This window comes from Oncorhynchus mykiss, chromosome 6 (assembly GCF_013265735.2).
Source record: "Oncorhynchus mykiss isolate Arlee chromosome 6, USDA_OmykA_1.1, whole genome shotgun sequence".
Classification (NCBI taxonomy): domain Eukaryota; kingdom Metazoa; phylum Chordata; class Actinopteri; order Salmoniformes; family Salmonidae; genus Oncorhynchus; species Oncorhynchus mykiss.
In genome coordinates this window covers 25,470,550-25,492,806 of record NC_048570.1, presented here as the reverse complement: position 1 = coordinate 25,492,806, position 22,257 = coordinate 25,470,550, and the positions used below count along the sequence as shown (strand labels likewise).

The following is a 22,257-nucleotide window of genomic DNA, read 5'->3' as shown; positions in this document are numbered from 1 at the left end:
TTGTACACTCAGTGTATACTATATCATATGTACATGGATTTATAAACAAGTTGATCTCTCTCCACACTCTCAAATCAGTGCCTGTTGATGTCTCCCGCTGTAGTCTTTCAGGTAGCCATGTCACACCACTATGGCTCTGTTGAGCGCCGTTCACAGTTCACACACACCTCAAGGGGTATCCTCCAGTGTAGACCACAGGGAAAAACAACCTTTAGACTCTCTCTAAAGCTGGTCTTCAGTGCTGTCCATCCCTTGTTTGAGTTCTTGAATGAAGTCCACAGACATATACCATCAACAAATTCCTTCCTCGCATGTTACGTTCAGTGTCTCTTACCCTCTTGCCCTTGTTTTATTTTACATGTTGTAATATCAGAGGGCTCCGAGTTGTTTTCAATGCTTAGTGGAGATGAATATGTGCAATTGAGGACAGTATTACACAAGTCTGTGCCCGCCTCCTCACCCTCCCACGTCTCCTTCTGGATGGTGCATGGAGGGATGTTGATGTTTGTAGATGCTTCTTCTCATAGCAGGTGTGATGGCACTGTGTTAGATTCACTTGGGAATCTGTAATAATAATCACCATTGAGTTCAATGTGGCAATGAAATCAGACATGGAAACAAACAGTGCAAGATCCTATTGACAATAAGGGACCCTGAACTCTATAAGAAGTAAATGCAAGGCTACTTTAAACCCAAGCGGCCCCATGTATCTGTCTATATTGAGCTCAAAAACTCTGTCACATGTTGAGCCGAACATCAGCTACAATTGGCAATAATGGGCAGTTGAATACATTAGACAGAGGGAGGAGACCAGCTAACTGTCCTCTCTGCAACTGTAGTCTGACAATGGTTGCTCTGCATTGTTTTTAGACCATGCGAGTCTCTGCCCACTGTAATATAATGTCATCCTCAACAGATCAATTGACCACACAATTCATAGTTTCTCTAATTATAGCAACAACAACAAAAATGAGATTGTATGATATGTAGAACCATGTGACATTGCCATCACTGGGATGCTGCATGATTAAGATAAAGAGATGAAGATCACTTTATTGGTCAATTACACACAAGGTCCAACCAAACTGTTACTTCAGCTTTTAACCCGACCCCTCCGAAAGACACATACATACATACATACATACATACATGTACAGGTTTTTACATATACATACATACATACATGTACAGGTTTTTACATATACATACATACATGTACAGGTTTTTACACATACATACATATACAGGTTTTTACACATACATATACAGGTTTTTACATATACATACATACATATACAGGTTTTTACACATACATGTACAGATTTTACACATACATGTACAGGTTTTTACATATACATACATACATATACAGGTTTTTACACATACATGTACAGATTTTACACATACATATACAGGTTTTTACACATACATATACAGGTTTTTACACATACATGTACAGGTTTTTACACATACATATACAGGTTTTTACACATACATATACAGGTTTTTACACATACATATACAGGTTTTTACACATACATGTACAGGTTTTTACACATACATGTACAGGTTTTTACACATACATGTACAGGTTTTTACACATACATATACAGGTTTTTACACATACATATACAGGTTTTTACACATACATGTACAGGTTTTTACACATACATGTACAGGTTTTTACACATACATATACAGGTTTTTACACATACATATACAGGTTTTTACACATACATATACAGGTTTTTACACATACATGCAGTTGAAGTCGGAAGTTTACATACAATTAAGTTGGAGTCATAAAACTTATTTTTCAACCACTCCACAAATTTCTTGTTAACAAACTATAGTTCTGGCAAATCGGTTAGGACATCTACCGTGTGCAAGACACAATAAATTTTCCCAACAATTGTTAACAGACTAATTTATAATTCACTGTATCACAATTCCAGTTAGTCAGACGTTTACATACACTAATTTGACTGTGCCTTTAAACAGCTTGGAAAATTCCAGAAAATGATGTCATGGCTTTAGAAGCTTCTGATAGGCTAATTGACATCATTTGAGTCAATTGGAGGTGTACCTGTGTATGTGTTTCAAGGCCTACCTTCAAACTCAGTGCATCTTTGCTTGAAATCATGGAAAATCAAAGGAAATCAGCAAAGAACTCTGATTTTTTTTTGAGACCTCCACAAGTCTGGTTCATCCTTGGGAGAAATTTCCATACGCCTGAAGGTACCACGCTCATCTGCACAAACAATAGTACGCAAGTATAAACACCAAGGGACCACGCAGCCGTCATACCGCTCAGGGAGGAGACTCGTTCTGTCTCCCAGAGTTGAGCGTATTTTGGTGCAAAACGGACCAAAATCCTATATATATCCACAGTAAAAAGACTCCTATATCGACATAACCTGAAAAGCTGCTCAGCAAGGAAGAAGACCCTTCTCCAAAACCGCCATAAAAAAGCCAGATTACGGTTTGCAACTGCACAAGGGGACAAAGATCATACTTTGGAGAAATGTCTTCTGGTCTGATGAAACAAAAATAGAACTGTTTGGCCATAATGACCATAGTTATGTTTGGAGGGAAAAGGGGGTGGCTTGCAAGCCGAAGAACACCATCCCAACCATGAAGCATGGGGATGGCAGCATCATGTTGTGTGGGTGCTTTGCTGCAGGGGGGACTGGTGCACTTCACAAAATATATGGCATCATGAGGCAGGAAGAGTATGTGGCTATATTGAAGCAACATCTCAAGACATCAGTCAGGAAGTTAAAGCTTGGTGGCAAATAGGTCTTCCAAATGGACAATGGCCCCAGGCATACTTCCAAAGTTGTGGCAAAATGGCTTAAGGAAAACAAAGTCATGGAGTGGCCATAACAAAGCCCTGACCTCAATCCTATGGAAAATTTGATGGCAGAACTGAAAAAGCATGTGCGAGCAAGGAGGCCAACAAACCTGACTCAGTTACACCAGCTCTGTCAGGAGGAATGGGACAAAATTCACCCAACTTATTGTGGGAAGCTTGTGGAAGGTAACCCAAACGTTTGACCCAAGTTAAACAATTTAAAGGCAATGCTACCAAATACTAACTGAGTGTATGCAAACTTCTGACCCACTGGGAATGTGATGAGAGAAATAAAAGCTGAAATAAATCTTTCTCTCTACTATTATTCTGACATTTCTCATTCTTAAAATAAAGTGGTGATCCTAACTGACCAAATACAGGGAATTTTTACTAGGATTAAATGTCAGAAATTGTGAAAAACGGAGTTGAAATGTATTTGGCTAAGGTGTATGTAAACTTCAGACTTCAACTGAACATATGCAGGTTTTTACAAATACATACATATACAGGTTTTAATATATACATACATATACAGGTTTTAATATATACATACATATACAGGTTTTAATACATACATACATATACAAGTTTTCACTGCTTTACTCACCTAACACTTCATGCCTTATACCAGCCCATCGTACAGTGACAGTGCCTGCACAATGGAGGGGTCTGCCTTGGAACCCTCCTGAAACTCCTGCAGGGTCAACTTGCCATCAGCATTCTGGAATAGGAATACAGGAGAAGAGAATGCAATGGAACTGCAGCTGTATCACAGATCAGGCTACATTTACTCTATCTTACCAGCAGGGGGCAAAAGTGTTTCTCAAACAAATCCTGAGTAAAGTACCAGAGCCTGTTCAACACGGCTTGGCTGATCTAGTTCAGTGCACTTGGATGGTCAGCTCTCTTCCCTCTGCCCATATAATTGACTGAGTGCTGTTGCTGCGCTCTGAAGCCAATCCTATTGGCTGATTCTGGCACCGGGTATTGAACTGACAAACACCCAAGCTGGCTCTATCTCATCTCTCACTAAGCCGAGGACGAGGAGGTCCTGAGTGAGCTGACTGGGCATTAGCACTGGGCTGTGGTGGTGAGGATAAATCTGTGGTGTTTATACACCGCAGGCAGTGTTGGTGACGCTGGAATGGCTATGGCTAAGAGGTTAAACTACACTCCCCGCCTCACTGCACTACAGCACAGGGACAACAGTAAGAACAAATCCACATTGTCTTTTCTGTTGATTTTGCTAGTTAGTTCATTACAATAGTACTGCCACTTACTTGAACAACAGAGTGATCTATAAGTTGTACAACAAAGTGCAAAATAGCTACCAACATACCAAAGATCAACACGTAGTTACATAATTATATCATATCATAAACCTCCCTTGGGTTGTGCCGTGGCGGAGATCTTTATGGGCTATACTCGGCCTTGTCTCAGGATGGTAAGTTGGTGGTTGAAGATATCCCTCTCGTGGTGCGGGGGCTGTGCTTTGGAAAAGTGGGTGGGGTTATATCCATCCTGTTTGGCCCTGTCCGGGGGTATTATCGGATGGGGCCACAGTGTCTCCTGACCCCTCCTGTCTCAGCCTCCAGTATTTATGCTGCAGTAGTTTATGTGTCGGGGGGCTAGGGTCAGTTTGTTATATCTGGAGTACTTCTCCTGTCTTATCCGGTGTCCTATGTGAATTTAAGTATGCTCTCTCTAATTCTCTCTTTCTTTCTCTCTCTCGGAGGACCTGAGCCCCAGGACCATGCCTCAGGACTACCTGGCATGATGACTCCTTGCTGTCCCCAGTCCACCTGGCCGTGCTGCTACTCCAGTTTCAACTGTTCTGCCTGTGATTATTAATATTTGACAATGCTGGTAATTTATGAACATTTGAAAATCTTGGCCATGTTCTGTTATAATCTCCACCTGGCACAGCCACTCCTCATAGCCTGGTTCCTCTGTAGGTTTCTTCCTAGGTTTAGGCCTTTCTAGGGAGTTTTTCCTAGCCACTGTGCTTCTACGCCTGCATTGCTTGCTGTTTGGGGTTTTGGGCTGGGTTTCTGTACAGCACTTTGAGATATCAGCTGATGTAAGAAGGGCTATATAAATAAATTTGATAACCCACGGTGGTGGTTTTGGGTTACTACAGTGTTTTATATAGCGATATACCTTGTCCATCATGGCAAAAATACGGTCCACTCTCTTCTCAGGTGTATTCTCTTCTTCTGGTAACTCTACAGTGTTCCCCTGGAGTACAGAGGCAAATATACTGTCAATATACTTGTCAATGTATTTTGTGGGGGTGGCAAGTAGCCTAGTGGTTAAAGTGTTGGGCCAGTAACCGAAAGGTTGCTAGATCGAATCCCTAAGCTGACAAGTTTTTTTTTTAATCTGTTGTTCTACACAAGGCAGTTAACCCAATGTTTCTAGGCCATCATTGTAAGTAAGAATTTGTTCTTAACTGACTTGTCTAGTTACATGTAAAACACTATGTGCATGCTACCATTTCTCTTTGACATTGGAACATTTTAGCATTGTATAACTTACCACCATCAGATATATGGCATCTACGATGTTTAACATCTCGTCTCGTGTGATGTAGCCATCGTTATCAAGATCATACAATTTGAAAGCCCCTGTAAAGACAGCAAAAAAAATGGTGAATGCCCAGTACTGACTGTAAATAAAGTTGTTTTGAGATTGTGCAGATGGGGATCGGTGAGTGTATGTAGCCTTTATTTTGTACTAATGTATTGTATGCTTGCCAATCAGATTGAAAATGAGTGGCTGTGTGTGGGGGAGTGGAGTAGGATGAGGGTTTTGAAATGGAATGAACCCCTGCATAGTCAGAACCATTTCCCCCAAATATCCAAACCCAGGGCTCACACAGTAGGCAACATAATTTAGCTTAATGCGTTACCATGTCTAACTATCTCTTATTTGTTGTCTTCTGTGAGCCTGTTAAGCTCTTTGTTTTGTTCATGCATAACAATAGGATCACAAAGAGCCAGGTCCTGTCACTGAAGTGTCAAAGTGCATCTGGGGGTCACTGCATAATGTGAAGGGGTCATCTCTCCTTACATCTGAGCTTCTCGTCCAGCGTCCCCCGAGAGGTCACCGACAGGGCCTGGATGAACTCAGAGAACTCTATGCGTCCATCCTATTCAATGACAGAAAGAACAAGAGAGAGAGAGAGAGAACGAGGGATAGGGGAGTCAGACAGGCAGAGTGAGAGAGCGAGAGAGGGGGGAATAGTCAGGCAGCAAGAGAAAGAGAGAGTGCGAGGGGGGATAATAGAGAGAGAGGCAGAGGGAGAGACAATGAATATCTTCTTTCACACTAACACCCCAATACACTTTGTTTGGTCTATTGCTGAAAATGGGACAGACTTGTGCTCCGTGTCCGCTGCTATTTCTGCACTGCACCTGGCTCTCCCCCGAGGCTAAAGCATGTCATCGCTGGTCATTAGCGAGATGGATGCGTGCTGTACGATATTTTGAAAGTTATTACACACTCATAGAAACATTGTATATTAAAGCCAAATAAGTTTCACAGCTTTCACATCGATTATACATCTGAAATGGACATCACAGGTTTCTCCCTCTGTCCTACAGGGTAAAGCATTCTCCAGGCAGTTTTATTTCGCTCCAGCTTTCTTGGATTCCCTCACAGCATCCTGTCACAGCACTCAGAAGAATTTCCAATTACCTTCCAAAAATTGGGGGCAAATCGGTGGCCTGCAGCTTACTGCTGCAAGGGTTCAATTTGTGCAGTACATGGAAATGTCTGCCAATAAGAGATAGTGGTCAAGTATAAAATGGAGTCATAAAGCAGCACTAACAAAGACAGACTGGCTGGTCAGACTGGCTGCAAATTCAGCTCTCTTGAAGCTGTACCAGACTTGCACTAATGTATTCTTTAATAGTGCAGAGTATTTTGCTATTCATGCTCTAAAGCAGCATATCTGTGACAGTAGCTGCTCCTAGTAAAGCCTGAGAATTGACACCTTGGATAGGATAGTAGTTCCCCACTGCTCATATTCAGATAGTCTGACCCCACTATTAAGACCAATGTGTTCTCTAACTACAGGGTGCTTAGCACAAATGAAGCACATAAATAAAGAGCAGAACCAGTGTGTGTGTGATCTCCATGGCACAAAACCCATTACCCACAGGCTATGGCCGCCAGGGGTCATCGGCCAGCCTGGAAGGGCTGTTCTTAACAACACATAGTCCATTTCCCTTTCATTTTCAGGCACCTCTAACCTGTGCTTTGTCAACCCGTCTCACCTCTGATTGGCCCCACAGAAGGGACTCCTTTCTGTGCTCGGATTCCACCTCTGATTAGAGACCATTACACTGCACAACCAGTACCATGACTAGACACTACCAGCACCATGACCAGGAACTACCAGTAACATGACTAGACACTACCATTACCATGACTAGACACTACCAGTACCATGAGCAGACACTACCAGTAACATGACTAGACACTACCATTACCATGACTAGACACTACCAGTACCATGACCAGACACTACCAGTACCATGACCAGACACTACCAGTACCATGACTAAACATTACAAGTACCATGACCAGGCACTATCAGTACTAGACACTACCAGTACCATGACCAGACACTACCAGTACCATGACCAGACACTACCAGTACCATGACCAGACACTACCAGTACCATGACCAGACACTACCAGTACCAGACACTACCAGTACCATGACCAGACACTACCAGTACCAGACATTACCAGTACCATGACCAGACACTACCAGTACCATGACCAGACACTACCAGTACCATGACCAGACACTACCAGCACAATAACCAAACACTACCAGTACCATGACTAGACACTACCAGTAACATGACCAGACACTACCAGTACCATGACCAGACACTACCAGCACAATAACCAAACACTACCAGTACCATGACTAGACACTACCAGTAACATGACTAGACACTACAAGTACCATGACCAGACACTACCAGTACCATGACCAGACACTACCAGTACCATGACTAGACACTACCAGTACCATGAATCGACACTACCAGTAACATGACTAGACATTACCAGTACCATGACCAGGCACTACCAGTACCATGACTAGACACTACCAGTACCATGACCAGACACTACCAGTACCATGACCAGACACTACCAGTACCATGACCAGACACTACCAGTACTATGACCAGGCACTACCAGTACCATGACCAGACACTACCAGTACCATGACTAGACACTACCAGTACCATGATTAGACACTACCAGTACCAGACACTATCAGTAACATGACTAGACACTACCAGTACCAGACACTACCAGAACCATGACCAGACACAACCAGTAACATGAACAGACACTACAAGTACCATGACTAAACACTACAAGTACCATGACTAAACACTACAAGTACCATGACCAGACACTACCAGTACCATGACCAGACACTACCAGTACCATACACTCCCAGTACCATGACCAAACACTACCAGTAACATGAATAGCCACTACCAGTAACATGAATAGCCACTACCAGTACCATGACTAGAAACTACCAGTACCATGATCAGACACTACCAGTACCAGACACTATCAGTACCATGACTAGACACTACCAGTAACATGACCAGACACTACCAGTACCATGACTAGACACTACCAGTACCATGATTAGACACTACCAGTACCAGACACTATCAGTACCATGACCAGACACTACCAGTACCATGACCAGACACTACCAGTAACATCAATAGACACTCTTAGTAACATGACTAGACACTACCAGTACCAGACACTACCAGTACCATGACCAGACACTACCAGTAACATGACCAGACACTACCAGTACCATGACTAGACACTACCAGTAACATGACTAGACACTACCAGTACCAGACACTACCAGTACCATGACCAGACACTACCAGTACCATGACCAGACACTACCAGTAACATGAATAGACACTACCAGTACCATGACTAGCCATACCAGTACCATGACCAGACACTACCAGTAATATGACTAGACACTACCAGTACCATGACTAGACACTACCAGTACCATGACCAGACACTACCAGTACTAGACACTACCAGTACCATGATCAGACACTACCAGTACCATGACCAGACACTACCAGTAACATGACTAGACACTACCAGTACCATGACCAGACACTACCAGTACCATGACCAGACACTACCAGTACCATGACCAGACACTACCAGTAACATGACTAGACACTACCAGTACCAACCAGAGACAGCACCCTCAACCTTTGTACTATATGTTACTGTTTGTTTACTAAGATTGCAGTGACTTTGAAATTGTAATTAAAATCCACATAAAAAGCACATGTACTTGTGGAGGAACAAATGAAGGAATCAACAATCAAGAACCTTGTTTTCATCAAAGACGTTGAAGACAAAAGAAGCAAACTTGGTGGGGTCACCAAAAGGGAAGAACTGCTTGTAGATGTTCTGAAAGCCCACCGCATCCAGCTGACCACTTGGACAGTCCTTTATAAAGCCTTTGTACCTGCAGGACATGATGATGATGAGAGGGGAAGGCAAAGAGAACACAAGAGAAGGTTAACAGGATAAGGATACAATTATGCCTATTGAATATAATATGAAAATGTGTTCAATGCTTCAGATACAGCTATTCACATGCAATCAGCATTTATCTAGTATAAAACAGCATGCTGTATCAAAATGTTCAACTCAAAGCTATTTGTCTTGATAGCAGATAAGACAATGTCTCTAAACCGATGAAGAGGCAGAGGGAGTTTAATTCAAATTACTTTCTTGTCTCCTTCTGCTAATGTGCATAAATGATAGATCAATCTGTGAGCTTCTAGCCTCTGGAGATGATACATCCAGAAAGACATAACATCATAGTTAAATACAGAACCATGTTTCATATGTAATTTCCCAGTCAATCAAACATAGACAGTCTCATTGTACAACTCAATAAAGAAACAGTGTTATCAGTGGAATAACAAGCCTTTAATGGGTATGTACAGAGGCAGGGAGGGAAAAGGAGAGGACAGATCCTGGGCTTCATTCAGTCCTTCCTTTGGCTCCTTACTCTGAAACTCATACTTTTAATCTGCCCAACAGACAAAACACACTCTTCCATGGCCTAGAATAGGACAGACAGACACAGGGAATATCTTAAAATATGCTGAGAAAAGTTTGAAGAGAAGACCATAAACCTCCCATTTGCATATCCAGATGTGGAGATATGCAGAGAAATGAAAACCCAGCGAAGAACAATGAGGAATCAAGTCTAATTGCCGTTCAGTGTGCAGGCAATACAAAGCACATCATAATCCCAAAATGACCCATTTCAAGTGCGATAGATTTCGTCTGACTCATTTGTGAATTTCCCATTGTCTCCGTAAAAACTTAATCTTTTCAGTAGATTCATTGGGGAATTTATGCAAAAAAACTGTTCATGCAAGCTCTCTAGATTTTATCAGTTGGTTAGCAGCCATTGACTACTAATTGGACATTAAGCAAGATGATCCCTATCTAACTAAACTAAATGTGAAGCAGCTCTTTCTAGTTTGAAGTAGCTCTGGCTAACTCAGTAGCATATGTGGAGTTGTGCATGGACACATATAGTCTAGCCTAGTGTAACGGATGCCCTGCTGCATGCTCAGCGAGTACCGCTTCCTCCTGATTCGGCGTATACCGAGGCTTGAACCCAGTACCTCTGCTTTGCTTCTTACCAGTCGGCACAGCCGAAAAGCTAGCTATTCAGCGACGCAAGTGGGGACACTTCAGGCTCAGGAGTGAGCTTCACACATCCCCATGTGATAGATTCATCCCCTAAACTTAATCCACAACGACCCCAGCGTTGTTCTGAGTGCAACATCAGATCCAAATCACAGCACCATGTGTAACGGATGTCACGTTGCCAGTTTAGCGAGTACTGCTTCCTCCAGATTCGGTTCATACCGAGGTTCCAACCCATGGGATCTCTGCCTTGCTAGCAGACGTGACCACCCTCCCGGAGATTCTTACCAGTCGACGCCACCAAAAAGTTAGCTATTCGGCGGTGCAAGTGGGGACATTTCAGGCTGAGGAGTGAGCTTCACACATCCCCATGTGGTACACTAGGTCCCAGGCCATTCAGGATAATTGTATTTATTCACATAGAGATAGCCAGTGCGATTATGTCCCAATTAGCGAGCCAACATGACTGACAGTGTTGTGGACTGCTCATAACCATCCACCATGATATTTAGCCATTTTCCCTTGTTGTTGTCCAGTTGACAGGGATACTTGGCTCTGTCCCTCTGTTATTGATTGCAGGTGAGCACTAAGCATACTAACATTTCCCCCTGAATATATTAGCATATAATCAATACGGAGGAGACTTTTAATGTACAGCACCGGCATTTATCTAACCCCGCTAATTCTTCCATGTCTGTCGGTGGCTCCTCCACTAATTACACACCATCTGGCATTTCCCCTGTTTAAACTCTCTCATCCTTCACACTCAAACATGATGATTGCGGCTGATCTTCAAGTGGGGAGTCATGCAAAGTTTCCGTGAAATAATGTATGGGAGGGCCACTCAGCTGGCTGCAGTGCCCAGCCAAGGGGTTATTCTGCCCCAGTGTATCCAGGCAGCCCCTGAGACTGGTCAGCTCTATAGCGCCGTGCTAGGGAAGCCCGCCAAGCATTGTCTTTATTCTGCTGCTGGGTGTGGATGTGCCCTTGCTCACTGGCCCTATCAGAGAGGGCCAAGTGCATCAATACACTGACTGGCTGGCACACGAGGCACTGACTCCTCTCCCTATAGTACAGTCAGGATCAGGTTTTGACACAAAGCCAAGGCCGAACAGGGAAAGGCAGCATTGGCACGTGATATGGGTTACTGTAAATCCTAATTTATTGTTTAGGCTAGATCTAGCCTGGGGTAAGATGTATTCAACTCTTTTCCACCACTCATTTACTACAAGAGTAAAAACAGAAGCATTTGCAGTGTGGAATAAGGATCCAGTAGGCTCAGCCAGCTACATCATCATTTTGCTTTGAGATTAGTTGGTTGTGTTTTATTGCGTTACATGGCAGAGGACATGACCCAATTCCCTGTGTGCTACAAATGGTAAAAAAATACAAATAAAATAAAAACTGTGAGGGGGAAAGCCATGCATGCAAAGACAAAGAGTACCTATAAATACTCACATCCTCTACAATAGCACCAATCCTTGACTGTAGGAAAAAGTCATTCTATTTTCAGAACTCATCTGTCTCCAAGACAATGTGTGAAAAAATAACTTTAGCCTCAAATGCAGTAGCACTACAAAATCTATTAGCGATGGAAGGGGAAACCGATACATTGACATATATCGCAATACTACAGTTGGATGATTTTATACCGATATTTGACCCCAAGTACTGATTGAAAAAATACATGAAATATATATTTTTTGCTACTGTTGTAGCGTTAGCTGGTACTAGTCAGCTGTACCTGCGCCAAAACGCAGGTATTTTTTAATCCTATAGGTTGTTCTCCATTTTATTTTAAATAGTAAGCCAACATGTTTCCCTGACTGATCAAAACTTGTTTTCTCATGCGATCTCTTGTCTCTCTGCAGCAGACATATGGTGAGCAATATGTTTGGAAAATCGACTCGCAATACATATAGAATCATGAGAATCGCAATACATATTGTATCGGCACCCAAGTATCGTGATTAGGGTTGCAAAGTTACTGGTAATTTACCAAAGTAAACCTTTGCAATTTTTGTAATTAACAGGTCATCTATGGCAATATATGGTAACTTTGGTCATTTATACTTGAATAACTTTTAAAAAATGTATTATTTTTCTTATATCTGTGTCCATATTGTCCACGATTTTCTTGTGGATAGCCCATATGGTTCAAGAGAAAATACCCAAATTAATGAAAACATTATCTAATCAACAATGGCATTATTTTCAATTAACTATTGACTTTTTTCACAACTGCCAGCAGTTTGGCGCAAAAACATTTAAAACAAAGACATATTCACATAGTAAAATAAATGAATGCGTGTAAAAAACATATAATATTGAAACCCTCCTATTAAACAATGGCATGAAATAACATTAAGGACCTGGCATGTGAGATCGATAGGGAAAGGCAGCATAGGCACGTGATATAAACTCAGCAAAAAAAGAAACGTCCTGTTACTGTCAACTGCATTTATTTTCAGCAAACTTAACATGTGTAAATATTTGTATGAACATAACAAGATTCAACAATCTGCATGTAAGCTGCATCTCCTCCTCATGGACTGCACCAGATTTGCCAGTTCTTGCTGTGAGATGTTACCCCCACTCTTCCACCAAGGCACCTGTAAGTTCCCAGATATTTCTGAGGGGAATGGCCCTAGCCCTCACCCCCCGATCCAACAGGTCCCAGATGTGCTCAATGGGATTGAGATCCGGGCTCTTCGCTGGCCATGGCAGAACACCGACCCAGACCATGACGGACCCTCCACATCCAAATCGATCCCGCTCCAGAGTACAGGCCTCGGTGTAACGCTCATTCCTTTGACGATAAACGTGAATCTAACCATCACCCCTGGTGAGACAAAACCACGACTCGTCAGTGAAGAGCACTTTTTGCCAGTCCTGTCTGGTCCAGCAACGGTGGGTTTGTGCCCATAGGCGACGTTGTTGCCGGTGATGTCTGGTGAGGACCTGCCTTACAACAAGCCTACAAGCCCTCAGTCCAGCCTCTCTCAGCCTATTGCGAACAGTCTGAACACTGATGGAGGGATTGTGCGTTCCTGGTGTAACTCGGGCAGTTGTTGTTACCATCCTGTACCTGTCCTGCAGGTGTGATGTTCGGATGTACCGATCCTGTGCAGGTGTTGTTACACATCATTGTCTGCCACTGTGAGGACAATCAAATGTCAATCCTGTCTCCCTGTAGCGCTGTCTTAGGCGTCTCACAGTACGGATGTTCCAATTTATTGCCCTGGCCACATCTGCAGTCCTCATGCCTCCTTGCAGCATGCCTAAGGCACGTTCACGCAGAAGAGCAGGGACCCTGGGCATCTTTCTTTTGGTGTTTTTCCAGAGTCAGTAGAAAGGCCTCTTTAGTGTCCTAAGTTTTCATAACTGTGACCTGAATTGCCTACCATCTGTAAGCTGTTAGTGTCTTAACGATCATTCCACAGGTGCATGTTCATTAATTGTTTAAGGTTCATTGAACAAGCATGGGAAACAGTGTTTAAACCCTTTACAATGAAGATCTGTGAAGTTATTTGGATTTTTAGGAATTATCTTTGAAAGACAGGGTCCTGAAAATGGGATGTTTCTTTTTTTTTTACTGAGTTTATGTTACTGTAAATCCTAATTTATTGTTTAGGCTAGATCTAGCCTGGGGTGAGATGTATTCAACTCTTTTCCACCACTCATTTACTACAAGAATAAAAACAGAAGCATTTGCAGTGTTGAATAAGGACCCAGTAGGGTGCGTAAATTACCTGTAACTTTGCAACCCTAATCACAATACTTAGGTGCCGATAAGATATGTATTGCGATTCTCACGATTCTATATGAATTGCGATTTGATGTTCCAAACATATTGTTCACCATATGTTTGCTGCAGAGAGACAAGAGAGAGCATGAGAAAACAAGTTCTGATCAGTCATGGAAATATGTCACATGCTTCAAGATGGCCACCATTTTGTCCTGTACCCAAGAAGGCAAAGATAACTGAACTAAATGACTACCGCCCCATAGCACTCACTTCTGCCATCATGAAGTGCTTTGAGAGACTAGTCAAGGATCATAACACCTCCACCATACCGGCCACCCTAGACCCAATTCAGTTTGCCTATCGCCCCAACAGGTCCACAGACGATGCAATCAACATCACACTGCACACTGCCCTATCCCAACTGGACAAGAGGAATACTTATGTAAGAATGCTGTTCATTGACTACAGCTCAGCATTCAACACCATAGTACACTCCAAGCTCATCATCAAGCTGGAGGCCCTGGGTCTCAACCCCTCCGTGTGCAATTGGGTCCAGGACTTTGACGGGCCGCCCCCAGGTGGTGAAGGTAGGAAACAACATCTCCACGTCGCTGACCCTCAACACTGGGGCCCCACAAGGGTGCGTGCTTAGCCCCCTCCTGTTCACCCACGACTGCATGGTCATGCACGCCTCCAACACAATCATCAAGTTTGCAGACGACACAACAGTAGTGGGCTTGATTACCAACAACGACGAGACAGCCTACATGGAGGAGGTGAGGGCACTCGGAGTGTGGTGTCAGGAAAACAACCTCTCACTGACCATCAACTAAACAAAGGAGATCATCGTGGACTTCAGGAAACAGCAGAGGGAGCACCCCCCTATCCACATTGACAGGACAGCAGTGGAGAAGGTGGAAAGTTAAGCTCCTCCTCCTACACATCACAGACAAACTGAAATGGTCCACCCACACAGACAGTGTGGTGAAGAAGGCGCAACCTCAGGAGGCTGAAGAAATTTGGCTTGTCACTAGGGCTGGCGATATGGCCAAAATATTAAATCACGGTATTTAGACCGTATTTTTGTTTTTGAATAATAAAAGTTCTACATTTGCTTTTTGATTAATGAGTGATCCTAGGGTGGCAACACATACATTCTAAGTGATTTCAGTGAGTCTTCCTAAATTCTGAATATTTTATACTGTTCAATTCAATTTCAACCAAAACACATTTCAGCACTTATCAATTCTGCTTTTCCTGCACTCAATTGCAGAGGTGGAAAAAGTACCAAATGATCATACTTGAGTAAAAGTAAAGATACGTTAATAGAACATTTCTCAAGTAAAAGTGAAAGTCACCCAGTAAAATACTACTTGAGTAAAAGTCTAAAAGTATTTGGTTTCAAATATACTTAAGTATCAAAAGTATATGTAACTGATCAAATGTACTTAAGTATCAAAAGTAAAAGTACAAATAATTTCAAATTCCTTATATTAAGCAAACCTTTTTATTTACGGATAGCCAGGGGCACACTCCAACACTTAGACATAATTTACAAACAAAGCATTTCTGTTCAGTGAGTCCTCCAGATCAGAGGCAGTAGATGACCAGGGATGTTCTCTTGACAAGTGCGTGAATTGAACCATTTTCCTGTCCTGCTAAGTATTCAAAATGTACCGAGTACTTTTAGGTGTCAGGGAAAATGTATGGAGTAAAAAGTACAGCATTTTCTTTAAGAATGTAGTGAAGTAAAATGTGTAAAAAATAAAAATAGTAAAGTATAAAGACCAAAAAACAACTTAAGTAGTACTTGGAAGTATTATTACACCACTGCTCAATTGAGATAATTTCCACACTGCCACATAAGGCTGCACAATATGGAAAAATAATCTAGGATTAATGGAACTATTTGTACTGAGAGTCAGGAAGCATGTCCAGGGGTGAGTGTTTTAATAACATAAACAGAACATAATATAAAACAAGAAACACTACCAGCACACAGACATGAAACAAAAGCAATGACACCTGAGGAAGGAACCAAAGAGAGTGACATATAGGGCAGGTAATCAAGGAGGTGATGGAGTCCAGGTGAGTGTCATAATGTGTCATAATGTGCTGATGCGCATAACGATGGTGACAGGTGTGCGCCATAAGGAGCAGCCTGGTGACCTAGAGGCTGGAGAGGGAGCACACGTGACAACTTATTTTTAACCAAATGTTGCAATTGTGATTTGACTTGCGAATTAGAGAAAAACTGTTGGAATCATGGAATAGAATGGCTATTCTAATGTTATAGTTAGAATATAAAGTGGGCACTTTGAATAATGTGTTGTTTGAGATGAAAACAAATTAAAATGCCAGGGAGTTGTTATTGTGACATGGAAGGAACTAAAGTGAACTATGTGTTTCCTAGGGGACCCTATTAGCTTTGACTACATTGCTTGTTTTCTCTTGGCTACTTCATGTAGGTTACATATTCCTCTTTGATTTAGAAGATACTGTTGCAAAAACAACATGCTGATTTAGGTCTACACCTTCGCTGCTATTATCAGGTTGTTTTAGCTAGCTATGTTTGCTCTTACTCAGTACATTTATTAGTGGCTAACAATTAGCATCTCAAGATTTAGGACAACTTGCTAAGAAAATACAAACAGCTGTTTGCTAATGTAAGAAACACAAACTAATAGTGTCATTATAGAACGCTAGTGGATTTATATTAATAAGCATAGTGAAAACAGCATTGTTGTCATCAACATTATTGCATGTGCTGCATTGACCATGCAGACTGAATGCAAATGTCTCGTGGTTGAGGAACATCAAATGTGCTCCTTGAGTGACGGGGCGTGTCTAGGTCTGTGTGGAAAGTGGCACGGTGAGAGAGATGACTCGATTAGTGAAGTAAACTATACAAATTTACATTACACATGGCGTATCACTTTTAACAAACCAAACATTCAAATACTGGTATAGAAGGTAATGTAAAAACCCAAACCGGTCCCTATATCAATTCCGATATATAATAAAATACGGTATACTGCCCAGCCCTACTTTTCACCTAAAACCCTGACAAACTTTTATAGATGCACAATCGAGAGCATCCTGTCGGGCTGTATCACAGCCTGGTACGGCAACTGCACTGCCCTTAACCACAAGGCTTTCCAGAGGGTGGTGCGGTCTGCACAACGCATCACCGGGAGCAAACTACCAGCCCTCCATGACACCTACAGCACCCGATGTCACAGGAAGGCCAAAAAGATAATCACGGACAATAACCACCCGAGCCACTGCCTGTTCACACTGCTACCATCCAGAAGGCGAGGTCAGTACAGGTGCATCAAAGCTGGGACCGAGAGACTGAAAAACGGCTTCTATCTCAAGGCCATCAGACTGCTAAACAGCAATCACTAACTCAGAGAGGCTGCTGCCTACATTGAAACCCAATCACTGGCCACTTTAATAAAAGGATCACTAGTCACTTTAAACAATGCCACTTTCGGCCATTGCTCATCCATATATTTACATGTACATATTCTCATTCACACCTTTAGATTTCTGTCGGAACTAGAAGCACACGCATTTCTCTACACTCACATTAACATCTGCAAAGGATGTGTATGTGACCAATAAAATTTGATTTGATTATTCACTAAATTGAGGGTTTATATTTAGGACAATGTTTTACAGCTTCGTCATTATATATATATATATATATATATATATATATTATATGTATATATACAGTACCAGTCAAGAGTTTGGGCACACCTACTCACTCAAGGGTTTTTCTTTATTTTTACCATTTAGTGAGTATTAGCGAAAACATCAAAACTATGAAATAACACATATGGCATCATACAGTAACCACAAAAGTGTTAAAACAAATCCAAATATACTTTATATTTGAGATTCTTCAAAGTAGCCACCCTTTGCCTTGAAGGCAGCTTTTTTCCGGTAACTTTGGTAAATTGAAATGCATTCCAGGTGACAACCCCATGAAGCTGGTTGAGAGAATGCCAAGAGTGGGAAAAGCTGTCATCAAGGCAAAGTGTGGCTACTTATTTTATTATTTTATATACTGTATTTTGCATGAGGGCCATAGATAATTACAGAAACCTGTGATAATCCAAAGTACCCATAAGGGCCACTAGATGTTTTGTGATAAATTACATAAAATCCTTGAAAGTTACTACAATTGTGGTCGTTTACTGGTAAACTTCTAAAGTTTCCAGTAATATACCCTCCCTTTGCAAACCAAATCGTGATCATATCGTAGCCTGAGGTCCCTGGCAATTCCCAGCCCTACAATTTAGCCTACTTAAATACTTCATCTATGGATTTCACTTTAGAAGCAATATCCGTGCGCCAGGGAACTATCAAGTTGAGGATTTAATCAAGGGGCTATATAAAGTTAGGCATGCTCTCGGCACTCTGTAGAAAGGCCTTAATAACCAGAGCAGAGTTGGAGCATCAGTCAGACATGAGTAAACAACTCTTGACACAGTCTGGCTGCTGCTCAGGAAGCTCCAGCCCAGCCAGCTCACCTCCCAGTCACTGGGCTCAGCCCACGGAGCAGCAGACCTGCATTCCAGAGTCAGACCAGTCAGACTGAGCCTGCAGGCTTCAGCCAGCCTTTAGATGGGACCCATTCAGCAAGGCATATGGCCCCTGGAGTACCTGACATTAACACCAGAACACACCTGCCAAATTTAGTAAACAGCACATGTTGCTGGTGAATCTGTCACTCACCCACATTGACAGGTACAGTTCTGAGAGTCTAATTGAGGACTAGGCCCAATGCAGACTAGAAGAATTTGAGTTTTTGGAAGAAGAGAGGGGTAGAAAAGGGTAGAGCAGAAAAGGTAGATTTGGAGGGTCATTGAAAATCACATGTACTTACCACTGTTGCACCTCTTTCTCTGTAACTGGAAGAAAAAAGGAGAGTTTTTAGCAAGAGGGAATAAAGTTATGTACCATGTCTCAGACCATTTAGATGACTTGGACAAATCCACTGTCAGTTGAAAATCACAGATTCCCATGACTGCATAGGACTGGGCTGTAACAAAAATAATCAAATTATGATTGCACTGAGCACTTTTGGGTTTCTTATCAATTTGCAACCACCCTGAGGAATAATGTGTAATTATTTTTGTTGTTTAATGTATAATTGAATTCAGTACTTTGGTGTTTAATGTGTAATTCAATTCAGTACTTTTGTTGTTTAATGTGTAATGGAATTCAGTACTTGTACTGTTTACAAACTGAATGATTCATCACACCTGAAGCTATGGAATTCACTCATCTGCTACATTGCTCCCAAGGACTTCCACGTTATTATAATTCAAAGGTCAACTTAGCAGATTCATGGACATAGGAAGAGAGGGAGAGAGAGAGACAAAGGGAGAGAGAGAGACAAAGAGAGAGACAGAGACAGAGAGAAGTTAGCAGGAGGAAAGTGAGTGGCTTGGGGAGCAAGACGTGTTATCATGCCCGCAAACAGCGTTAGTATCAACCACTCCCTCGTGGTTCTCCATCCAGCCTCCAAAGTAACCAAAGCAATTTTCACCATCTGAGCAATGAGACATACTTTCGGAAAAATCTATGGCTGTGCAGGTAACCTGGTAGACCTGTGAGGGCGTTTTGAACGCACACTGCTCATAGCCTCAGGACAGACATGGGGTATTCTCTAAACCGACAGGATGCTTCTTAATAAGGCTCCACAAACAACATAATGAACTAGATGTTCATGGGCTAGATTTGGCTGTTCTCACTGCCACAGGTCATACTGACACATGGATATGGTGGTGTGGTACTGTTGCCTCGGTAATGAGTGTTCTAATGTTGTAGTCCCCATAACCTTAGTTAGATAAAAAAAAAAAGCTAATATATAGAATCTTTCAGTCTTTGGAGGGAATAATTCATGGTTTTGAATAGTCACAACTATTGTATTACCTGAACCTTACACAGTTTTTTTATTTAACTAGGCAAGTCAGTTAAAGAACAAATTCTTACTTTCAATGACGGCCTAGGAGCAGTGGGCAGAACGACAGATTTGTTTGTACCTTGTCAGCTCGGGGGTTTGAACTTGCAACCTTCCGGTTACTAGTCCAACTCTCTAACCACTAGGCTACCCTGCCGCCCCACAGTGAGGGCTCTATTTTAACAAAACTAATGCAATGGTAAATCTAAGCACTGGCGATAGTGCTATTGGTCGGGGGGTGGATGAGACATATTTTTCTATTTTCACAGCCTTCATTATCAGCGCAATAGCTGGCGGTAGTGCAAAATGGTTGGGTTTTGAGAGGCAGGTTCTCAATAAGCAAAATATACACTACATAACCAAAAGTATGTGGACACCTGCTAGTTAAACATCTCATTCCAAAATCATTGGCATTAATATGGAGTTGGTCCCCCCTTTGCTGTTATAACAGCCTCCACTCTTCTGGGAAGGCTTCCCAAAAGATGTTGGAACGTTGCTGTGGGGACTTACTTTCATTCAACCACGACAGCGTTATTGAGGTTGGGCACTGAAGTTTGGAGATTAGGCGTTCCAATTCATCTCAAAGCCCGAACCATGAAAAACAGCCCTAGACCATTATTCCTCCTCCATCAAACTTTACAGATGGCACTATGCATTCGGGCAGGTAGAGTTTGGCGTACGCCAAACCCAGATTCTTCCGTCGTACTGCCAGATGGTGAAGAGTGATTCATCACTCCAGAGAAAGCATTTCCACTGCTCCATGGTGATCTTAGGCTTGTGTGAGGCTGATTGGCAATGGAAACCCATTTCATAAAGCTCCTGATGAACAGTTCTTGTGCTGATGTTGCTGCCAGAGGCAGTTTGGAACTCGGTTGTGAGTGTTACAATCGAGAACAGACGATTTCTACATGCTACGCGCTTCAGCACTCGGCAGTCCTGTTCTGTGAGCTTGTGTGGCCTATCACTTCGCGGCTGAGCCCTTGTTGCTCTTAGACGTTTCCACTTCACAATAACAGCCCTTACAGTTGACCGGGGCAGCTCTAGCAGGGCAGAGATTTGATGAACTGACTTGATGGACAGGTGGCATCCTATCACGGTGCCACGTTGAAAGTCACTGAGCTCTTCAGTAAGGCCATTCTACTGCCAATGTTTGTCTATGGCGATTGCATGGCTGTGTGCTCGATTTTATACACCTGTCAGCAATGGGAGTGGCTGAAATAGCCAAATCCAATCATTTTAAGGGGTGTCCACTTACTTTTGTCCATGTAGTGTATGTAATGTATAAAGACGAAGCTGTAAAACTTTGTCCTAAAAATAAACCATCAATTTAGTGAATACCATTGTTTAATATGAGGGTTTCAACATTATATTTATTTTACACACGTTTATTTATTTTACTATGTGAATATGTATTTGTTGTGAAGCGCCAAACTTCTGGCAGTTGTGAAAAAAGTCAATAGAACAGTTGCAGAGCTAATTTAAAAAAAAATGTTTAACCTTTATTTAACTAGGCAAGTCAGTTAAGAACAAATTCCTATTTTCAATGACGGCCTAGGAACAGTGGGTTAACTGCCTGTTCAGGGGCAGAACGACAGATTTGTACCTTGTCAGCTCGGGGGTTTAAACGTGCAACCTTCCAGTTACTGGTCCAACGCTCTAACCACTAGGCTACCCTGCCACCCCAATTGAAAATAATGCCATTGTTGATTAGATGCGGTTTAAATTAATTATGCTATTTTCTCTTGAACCACATGGTCTATCCACTGGAAACACATGGACAATATGGACACAGATATAAACAATGAAACTATATATGAATACATTTTTTCAAAGTTATTCATGTATAACTTATACATTTTGTATATATAGTGTAGCCTAGGCCTGATGTTGATACTGAATTGCAGGACTGAA

The 22,257-nt window shown here is 42.1% G+C and overlaps 1 protein-coding gene across 2 annotated transcripts in view; it reads right to left on the bottom strand.

Annotated features, from left to right (window-relative positions):
- Window positions 1–242: 242 nt before the first annotated feature.
- Window positions 243–22,257, bottom strand: part of LOC110525598 (neuronal calcium sensor 1) — a 31,219-nt gene continuing 9,204 nt past the window's right edge. For both annotated transcript variants that reach the window (XM_021605849.2, XM_021605848.2), the window contains exons 3-9: window positions 19,267–19,291; window positions 9,278–9,416; window positions 5,927–6,005; window positions 5,393–5,481; window positions 5,015–5,092; window positions 3,462–3,575; window positions 243–564 (exon numbers count right to left, since the gene is read on the bottom strand). In XM_021605849.2, the coding sequence (XP_021461524.1) occupies window positions 3,477–3,575; window positions 5,015–5,092; window positions 5,393–5,481; window positions 5,927–6,005; window positions 9,278–9,416; window positions 19,267–19,291 (509 nt within the window). In that variant the 3' untranslated portion in view covers window positions 243–564; window positions 3,462–3,476. The remainder of the gene's footprint in view (window positions 565–3,461; window positions 3,576–5,014; window positions 5,093–5,392; window positions 5,482–5,926; window positions 6,006–9,277; window positions 9,417–19,266; window positions 19,292–22,257) is intronic.